Here is a 9,559-nt window from a genome sequence, read left to right as displayed (position 1 = left end):
AGGCTTACGCTCATCCGAGGTTCAGGAAAGAAGAAGAATGAGGAAGAAGAAGAAGAAGAAGAAGAAGAAGAAGAGGGTTTAAGTGAAATGAAACTAAAAATAAAGAGAAATGGTGTTGATGATTGAGAGTTGTACGATCCAAAAAAAAGAGTCAGAGATCCTGGAGATGGGGCCTGCCATGTGCGATGACAGTTTCAATTAACCTTTTTGGTCTTAGGAGGTCTCTTAATTGATGGGTCGCCATCTCTCATTATCAACCACTTAAAATCTTTTTATCATCTTCAACTTCGTTTGCAATCTTTCATTAATTATTTCATTTAAACTTTTGCCTTCTTCACTTATAATCAAGTACATTCTTATTTCAATTTATCTTTTATCTTTGCCTTCTCTTGACTAAACATCCATGCCACATTTCAGGGCCACTATAACCACCAACTCGCTCGATCTTTAATTTAGACTAAAAGAAATTTCTTATATTACATAATTATTAGTTACTAGAGTCAAAACATCAACTATACACCGAAGAGCGAAAGTTTTTTAAACAATTTCTATTAACTCAATAAAATTAAACTTTATGAAAACTCATCAAATTCAACTCTAAATATCAAGTAATTAACCAATATATTACAATTAAAACAAATCCCTAAATTTCTATAACTTACAGTTTCATCAATTCTTTAAATCCATTCAAAATTAACTCAATAACTAAATAAAATTTATCAAATCTAACTTAAAACCATTGTTTTGAAACCTGGACTGGCCCCGCCGGTTTAACCAGGGCTCGGAAGCTTCAACGGGTTGGGTTTATGTTTTTCCTATTTACCCAAAACCCTAAGATTTGGGAGGATGATCGACAAACAATTGTCGACCGGGATGCTGGGGCTTTTGAAGAGAAACTGCTAGTGAATGCAATGGTGGTGACGGTGTTGATTTTCGGTGAGTGAATCGACCGGAAATTGAACAAAACTGGCAGCGGAAACAGTCGGCTTTTGTCGGCGATTGACGAGGCTAACGGGGGTGGGATGAGATGGGTTTTGGTAGGAAGGAAGAGGGGAGTAATTTCTAAGTGATAGGGAGGGTGGTCGACGCCGATGTCGATGAGATCTAGCCTGGAATGTCGATGCCAGCGTTGGTGAGATTTGGCCTAAATCGAACATATTTCAGCCAGATCTTGGGTATATTTTAAGGGGAATGGGCTCAAGGGACGATTGGGGTTCCATTTGGGGTGTCGCTGCCACCAACCAATCGCCGACCGATTTGTATTTGGAGTGTGTTTGCTAAATTTCAAACCTATAGGGATGTAACGTAATTTTTAGGGGTGTATTTGTTGAATTTTAAAAGTTTTTATCAACCGGTTTGACCATCGATCAAACTGGTCAACCCGAGACTTGACAACTTTGTCGGGTTTAACCCGGGTTGGGTTTTAAAACATTGCTTAAAACAACAATTACTCAACATAAACAAGATATTAAATCAAAATCTACATTAAAATCTAAGAATCTCATCTTCTAATTTCAAATTCATTTATTAAATTCAGCAAAAACTCAAAACTCATGATCTTTCATCAATTAAGAAAGATAAAAGAGATTTTTAAGCAAAATAATGAAAAATGAACCTTATTTTACCTTGTGACCTTTAAAAGGATAGTCTTTCTGGATTAATCCAAATAAATGAAGAAGAAAATATGAGAAAAGAGGAGAGAAAAAGAAGAAGAGAGAAAAAGTTAAAAATTGTTAACTAATATAAAATTTTGTAGGGTCAAAATTGTCAATTACTATAAAATATAAACCTATTTTAATTTTTTTCAAACTTTGATTGGGTTCAAGTGAACCCATATTCTAATGTGATGTAATGGTTGCGTTGTACTTATATAATTAGTTTTCACCATTCTATAATTTTAAAATACAAACAAAAAATTGGGTTTGGTGTTTTCAACAATTTGAAAATAATTTTATTATTATTTTTGGTTATTTAATAATGCAACTAAATTAAACTTGCAAAAATAGAGAAACAAGGGAGGATGTGGGGCTCAGGAGTGTTAAAAAAAAATACAAAAACCGAATCAAATCGGTAACATAACTGAATTTTCAGTTATTCGAAAAACCGGTTCTGTTTTGATTCAAAGAAAATAAAAAACATAATTTTCGGTTCGGTTATCAGTTTGGAAGAATAAGGAAACTGGTTTATTATAAAAATATTAAATTAAAATATAAAATAAAAAAATCAGCTGGTTTATTATAAAACTATTAGATAAAAAAATATTAAATTAAAACCAATTAACCAGTTTGGTTTCGATTCAGGAATTTTTCTGAATTAAAAATTTAATTCAGTTCACAATATCGGTTAATCGGTTTTGAACACCACTAGCATGACTTGTGTAAAATGATAGCTTGATATTTCATAAAAGTTAAGAAATAAAATATTGGTGGCAGGTGTACACACAAACTTCTTGTATAAATTTAAAGACTCGACATCTTTACAAAATTGTCCTTCAAAATCCTTTTAAAAGAAATAATTCATTTGAAAAATCTAATTTAATACATTTAAAAGACGTGTGAAACTTTTAGGCCTGGTTTTTTTTTTTTTTTTTTTTTTGCACATTACAAAGCGCTAGCTTCAATTTTTTTTTTTTTTTTTTCTCTTTTCTTGGGTGATGAAACGTTTGTACCATATTTATTGGTATTTTTCAGTTTAATATGTCTCAATTTTAGATATTAATAATTAAAAAAAAAAATCTGAGATCAGTGTCCGATAACTGCAGACTGAAAATAAAACAAAAGTCTCAAGGTTTGCTTATGGTTAGACAACTACCAACTATGAATAGAATCAATATTTGATGGGCCAAATTAAAGTAATCATATCAAGTCATACCCAACTTATTTTGATGGAAAGAAATAGGGATGTACTAGTTTTCCAAAGATATTCTTTTCAGTATTTATAAAAAGAGAAGTTGAAAATACAGTTTATTAACAACCTGATGGCAAAAAACTTTTATATATCATTTTCTATAGAAAATTGTTGGTAAATTATAAAGAAAAATTATAAATATTTCCTTCTAACGATTAGAGAATCCGTTGATAAGATATATTTTAAAGGTTTGTTTGATATGATTTACTTGAGTAGAACTTATAAGAAAATAGTTTTTAGAGTAGATTTATGAAAATAGGTTTTTACGAAGGAAAAAAAATCAATTGTTTGATAAAAAATATATTTAAAAGACTTTCTAGTATTCATTTACCAAAAACTCCTCAATGATAATGCCATACACCAACTTCTTACTTTGTTTTCTATTGCATAAATTCAAACTATTCCTGAACATGACCAAGTTAAGCTCCTTTGAAAGGTATAATATTGCATTATATATTAATATATTATATATTATATATATATTATATATACATATTATATATAGCTAGATATATATATTGTATTCAGTGATTTGATAGTATTGGAAAGTTTGCGTGTTTCATTCCACCATTGTAAAATATAACTGCCATCAATATATCGATTAAATTCTTTTTTAATGACTGAGATATCTAGATTAGTTTGTACGCATCTCAACTAATTATTAGGATCTATTAAATATTTTATAAATTTAATGTTCCAAGGTAAAGATAAACTACAAATGTGATATATATTCTCAAGATGATTCAAACTCATTAAATCAATAAAGGGAGTAAACAATCTAGATCGTCAAACAAACCCGTTAGGATTAAATCAATCAAATTCGATTATTTGATTCTGTAATTAAGTATTCATATGACATTGATGTTCCACGATTGTTGCAGGCTTCTTCCACTTCAAGCCCATAGCCCGCGCCAAGGATGTGATAAGGTTAAGGATGTTATATATAGAAATTCTTTGAATCTTTTAACAATAAAAAAAATTATAATCTTTGATCTAATATCGAGTACTTGGTTCGTGGATATGTATTCTTTCTTAAAGAAACTTAATTATGGTACCCAAAAGTTTGATAAAATACAAAATTCTTTTATTCTGAAAAACTATCTGAAGAGGATATGATAGAACTAAATCACATAGGATAGGATTCTGAGAATGTGTTTAGTATAATATCTGAAAATTATATTAGAGTTTGATAAAAATATATAATAGTTGTTTGGTACATTTTTTGAAAATATTTTTAGAAAATATTTAGATTTTTTAACCTCCTACATTTTTTAATTTAGCTAAACACCCCCACAATAAAGTTTATAAATTAACAAAAATACCCTCACTCACCCAAGCCACTGTCGGCAGCCAACCACCATTGCCAAACAGCAGCCGACAGTCATTGGAATGGTGCATGATCGGATGGATCTAGCCGGTCGTGCGCTAATCTAGCATTTTTTAACCAGATCTATGGCTAGATCGGTGCACGACTGGCCAGATCCAACCAGTCGTGTGTCATTCTGACGTCGGTGGCTTGGATGGGTGGGAATATTTTTGTTAATTTATAAACTTTTATTATAAAAGGTAATTGGTTTTAGTTGAATAGAGTTGAAAAAATGTTTTAAGATAAATATAATAGGATAATAGAAAACAACTCCACTCACTTTTCTAACTTTAGATAAAAAATCGTATTTGAATCATATTTAAGTTAGGATTAATTTTCCGAATGAAATGGTCCAATAACTAAAAAAACATATATTCTATTTTTTAATCCAAATAGAAAAATCACTCAAAAATGAAACAAACATGCCCATTAATTTTGCATGCAGTTCATCACCAGTCTTCCAAATTAATAACAAAGACGCACGCAACCACTATATAAACACAGAAGATAAAGATCAATACTTACTTCAGTAATCAATCTACACTTAACATTTTTCCAAACAATCAAATTTCATCTACACATGAACTGGTGTAGCAGAGCTTGGGGTATGCGCAGCACCAACTCTCTTTCCCCTCTCTGATCTGCTATTCTCTGCAAATTTCAGACTCCCATGGTGCAACCCTTTTTGTTTCTCCTCCTCATTCCACTCCGACCCATAATAATACTCTTCCTTGGACTTCTCACCGTCCTTCCTCGCCGGCAACAACATGCTCCCCCACTGCGGAAAGTGTACCAACGTCACCGGCAAAGTACAGCACACAATCATAATGCCCATCAAAGAAATACCAGTTGCGGTTGAGTCTCTTGAACTCGTGAAAAACAGCAACTGTGTTAAACCAGAGCCGAAGTTTCCACCGGCACCAGTGAGGCCGGAGATGACGCCAAGCGAACGCCTAGAGATGAAGGGTATGATCCCGAAAGTGGCGCCGCATGCGGCTTGTGTTGTGATGGAGAAGATTATCATGAAGAAGATGGAGAGCGGGAGAGAGCTGGCTCGGCCTAAGCAGATACAGAAAATACCCCCTAGGGTTTGAAGGATGTAGAGGTTCCAAAGACGGCCACGCATGCCGAAAGGGCGGGCTGCCATGTCAGACATGAGGCCGCCAAAGGGGCGCGCGAAGATGTTGGCCATGCCGAAGGTGGCAGCTATGGTGCCGGCCGTGTGGAGCTTGAGGTTAAACCTAATGGAGAAATAGAAATCAATATTTTTAATTATATTTTAGTGTTAGTTTTTGTTGATACTATATTTTTTAGATGAAATTTTAAATTTCTCATCATAAGTGATAAGTTGTTTTTATATGACTTTAATGCAGAAAATAATATAAAACAAAACATTACTTGAGATAGAAAATTTGGAAAGTGTAGTATCCACAAGGAAACGATTAAATTAAACCTGTCAAAGAAGTATTCAGCGATGACGTTGTCAATGGTTAATTCTACACCCAATGACATGCCGTAGAGAAGAACAAGGACCCAAGTTCTGTAGTTCGTGATTGCATACCAAAGCACCTGAGAACAAAAGTTGATTAATTTATGATTAACATATAGTTAATTAATTACAATTTTCTTTTGCAATAGTTAAAGTTAATTTTAGGTTAAAATAATTTACCTTTGAGAAACTATCCTTGGTAACTTCCCCCTTCTTCTGCAAGGTACTGAGGTTTCCATCAGGCAAATCTTGGCCTAATGTCAACACCAAAATCCCCATAATCACATGTAATAATCCAGGCACAAAGAAAGCAATCCTCCAAGCCGTAAATGGTGTTGTCCCGGCTCGCCTAATGACCTCATAAATGAATGGCATAAGAAGCTGAGTCACCCCACCGCCCATATTTCCCCAACCTGCAGCTGTTCCATTAACCAGCCCGATAATCTTGCCGTTGAACATCGTGCTCATCCAGTACTGGCACGACACAAATGTTGCGAGTGAAAATCCAATCATGAATCGGACGGCTATGTATCCTCCGGCGGATGAAACAAAGGGCATGCAAAACACAGTTGGGGCTGTCAACATTATGAGAAAAGCACAGCCGTAACGTGGGCCTAATAGGTCACAAACCGCACCCATTACAAGCCTAGAGAAGATGCTGCCGGAGACGGAAGCGATACCGGCATTGCCAATATCGGCCTTTTTGAGGTTGAGGTTGTCTCTGATGATTGGCACTAAAGGAGCGGCGGCGAAAGTGGAGACGAAACAAGTGAAGAAGGAGAGCCAAGAGAGGTGGAAAGTGGTCATGTGGGGATTGGCTAAGGAGAGAAGATCAAAGACTTTGGCTTTGTGCTCTGAATCAACTGGGAGTTTGAATTTTGCAGTTGGGTCGGTTGGGATTGTTGGGGAGGTGACGGCGAAGGCAAAGGCTTGTTCTTTGGCGGAAACTCCATGCATGGAGCTTCCTGGGGAGTTAGCTGTATCAGCTGCCATGTTTTTAAGGTTAATTTGCTTAATTTTGGAAAAGATCTCTTTATATAAGGTTTTGATGCTTGTAATTGTAATGGGCAATCTGTATTTAAATTTTTTATTGGAGATTCCAACGGTTGATGTTGAATGGAGCATATCCTGGCTGTTGATGTAAATGGGTCTCACAGCTTATACGAAAGGTCACTTTGCTTATAGTGGAAGGAGTTGACATCCAAGCAATTATACAAATGTCTTATGGTTCTATCACTCACTAGATATTCTGACCCAAATCAAATTTTCTCCCTTTAATTTTTACTAGTAGATTCCACTTTTACACTGTAGATGACGGTTAAATTACTTATTTTACTCCTCAATTCTCGCTACTGAAAATTTGCAATGCTTCAACTGCAGAGATCCGTGCCGGAGTTTAAACAATACACTGATTCGTCACTGTTTTGTGTACTATTTTCTTACCCCGTACTTGCGATGGAGAAGGCTACTGAAATTAGTTACTGCAACAAGAAAAAATCTACATATTAATAAGGTGGTTTAATTAAACGGGGAATTGGCTAGTTGTATTGCTGTAGTCAAAGTGTCAAAAGTAAAAGACTTGCAATATAACATTTCATGGTTTATATTAATTTGTGCCTTATTCATCCATCATCACAAACCCTCCTTTTGTCTTGCACAAAAAATAAGTTTCATCCCTTCATTTTGGTACCGAGTCAAAGTAACAGTCGGAGTTCTTCATACTATTTTTCGCGTTACAGGTTGACAAAGACAAGAACCTCTCCTTACCCCTTCGCAACTCCTAAGAGGTTTTTAATTTTTATTTTCTTAAAATCAAAAAAATGTCTTGCAATTTACACAATTAAGATTAATGTAATTTACTGAAATATTTTACCAAAATTTTGGCGAGCTATTAGAAAGAGGTTTTGCCTGATGACTTTTAATTATAGGTCTCTCTTGCTCATGATCACATATTATTTTTAATTATTTTCTAAGAAATTAAATACACGAGTCTTTCATGAGATTATCTATATATATCTTTTAATTTCTAGGATATACTATATGTAATGTGTTGGATAAATTTCATTGTCTAAGATTTATATTTGTGTGATTGAAAGCCTAGTAAAGTTAGCCAAATTTGTCAAGATTCTTTTGGATCTTCTTTCTTGTACTAAAAGCACCCTGCAACTTTCTTGTAATTAATTAATTAATTACTAAACTTCCTTGTCTGCCTGATCGGCCATCATCAAATGTATTGATTCTAAATAGGACAAGAGAAAACTATGAGTTAGTGACTCAGATCGGCCCTCATCTATTTGTTGTCTTTGTAACTGTAGCTTCTGCAATAAAAACCACATTGTATTAGAGAATACAGAATTAATTAACGCTTTATTCTCATAATTTACATAAATAATGACTGAGTTATTCAATTTGAGATAGCTACGAAGAGCAGTACTCGTGGAGGATAAGAATCAACGAAGTTTACTAATGGAAAGAATTTGCTTTATGGAGAGCTTCTTTTCTCCTTGTTTACATTAGCCCCATTGTTCATTTGAAACAGTACTAGCTATTATGTTGTTAAAACTCAACTACTGATTAACGATATTAATTAGAACAGAAGGTTTCAATTTCTTTTACATCAAACTCAGACTCACAGAATTGCTCTCACTCCATATATTAGACCCTTAATTGAATTCACGTACGTTATGTATTATAGGAGCTTGTTAGGCTTAGATCTTAAATATATATTAATGTGTGAATTATTAATAAAGTGTTTATTTGGTGCAATGCTCAAATATATATGATAAAAATGACTTTATCTTTTCAGCTTAATTGAATTAAATATATATTTACTGGGCATCGATCTTTTGAAAATCTAAATTTTCAGGCTTAAAAATTACAATTGTAGTTTTTGAAGGATGCAACAATTGCTCCTAAACAGAGTTTAACTCATTCTTAAAGGTAATTATTTTCACAATTGAATGATAATAGTTTGTTGGAATGTGAACACCAGAGAAGATGCAAGCGAGAAAAAAAGACAAACAAGAAAGAAACATAAATTTAAGTTTTAGGCAAATTTTTATTTTAGGAATTTATAATTGAGAATATTTGTTTTTCTTTACTTTGAGTTGTATTAGGAAAGAAGAATTGGTTTAAGATTTTATTTAGAGTTAAAATAGAAGAATGAATTAAATTAGAGGAAACCTTTAGGATTTGAAATATTAATCATAGTAGAAAAAAGAATGTCTTATTTTACCTATAAAAAGAGAGGTTAGAATCAATTCAAGATTATGAGAGAAGTCATAAGAGAATGGAGAATGTGAAGGCACAAGGGTTTTGATGTAAGGGTACTATGGATATCGGGTAAATATTAAGGGATATTAAACACTATAGAATTGGTTGATGGTGTTGTACTGATAAAACACTATAGGGTGGAATTCCCACCTAAGTATTGGGTTGATGATGTGATGTACTCTTATATCGTGTTCTTAAAATTGTAGTAGATCTCTCATCCGTAGATGTAGATAAGTTATGCTGAACTACGTAAAATATTGTGTCTTTGTGAGGTTTATATTCTTCGCATATTATATTGTTGTTCTTTTTCTTAGTTTTTACTCCGATTTTTAATATGGTATCAAAGAAGATTATGATTTTTAACATGATATTAGAGTTTATATTCTCAAATGATCTATGGGAGAAGGAGCCTATGAAAGATAAAAGCGAAAATTGCAAGGTGATGGTATGCAAGAATTCCCAATCATTCATTGAGAAATTCATCGCGGTCGCCCACTTGGTTTGCCAACTTTGATGTTTAAACT

General features: G+C 33.4%; 1 protein-coding gene across 1 annotated transcript; it reads right to left on the bottom strand.

Annotated features, from left to right (window-relative positions):
• Positions 1-4,704: 4,704 nt before the first annotated feature.
• On the bottom strand, positions 4,705-6,755 carry LOC116113609 (high affinity nitrate transporter 2.4-like). Its single transcript, XM_031399762.1, has 3 exons — positions 5,943-6,755; positions 5,727-5,842; positions 4,705-5,514 (listed from the first exon to the last, which is right to left on the bottom strand). Exons 1-3 carry the CDS (start codon positions 6,753-6,755, stop codon positions 4,848-4,850), a joined length of 1,596 nt encoding a protein of 531 aa, XP_031255622.1. The 3' UTR covers positions 4,705-4,847.
• Between the last annotated feature and the right edge of the window lie 2,804 nt (positions 6,756-9,559).

Source organism: Pistacia vera, unplaced genomic scaffold (assembly GCF_008641045.1).
Source record: "Pistacia vera cultivar Batoury unplaced genomic scaffold, PisVer_v2 Contig686, whole genome shotgun sequence".
NCBI lineage: Eukaryota > Viridiplantae > Streptophyta > Magnoliopsida > Sapindales > Anacardiaceae > Pistacia > Pistacia vera.
Note: the sequence above shows the minus strand (reverse complement) of the source record. Positions and strands in the feature narration are given on the sequence as shown.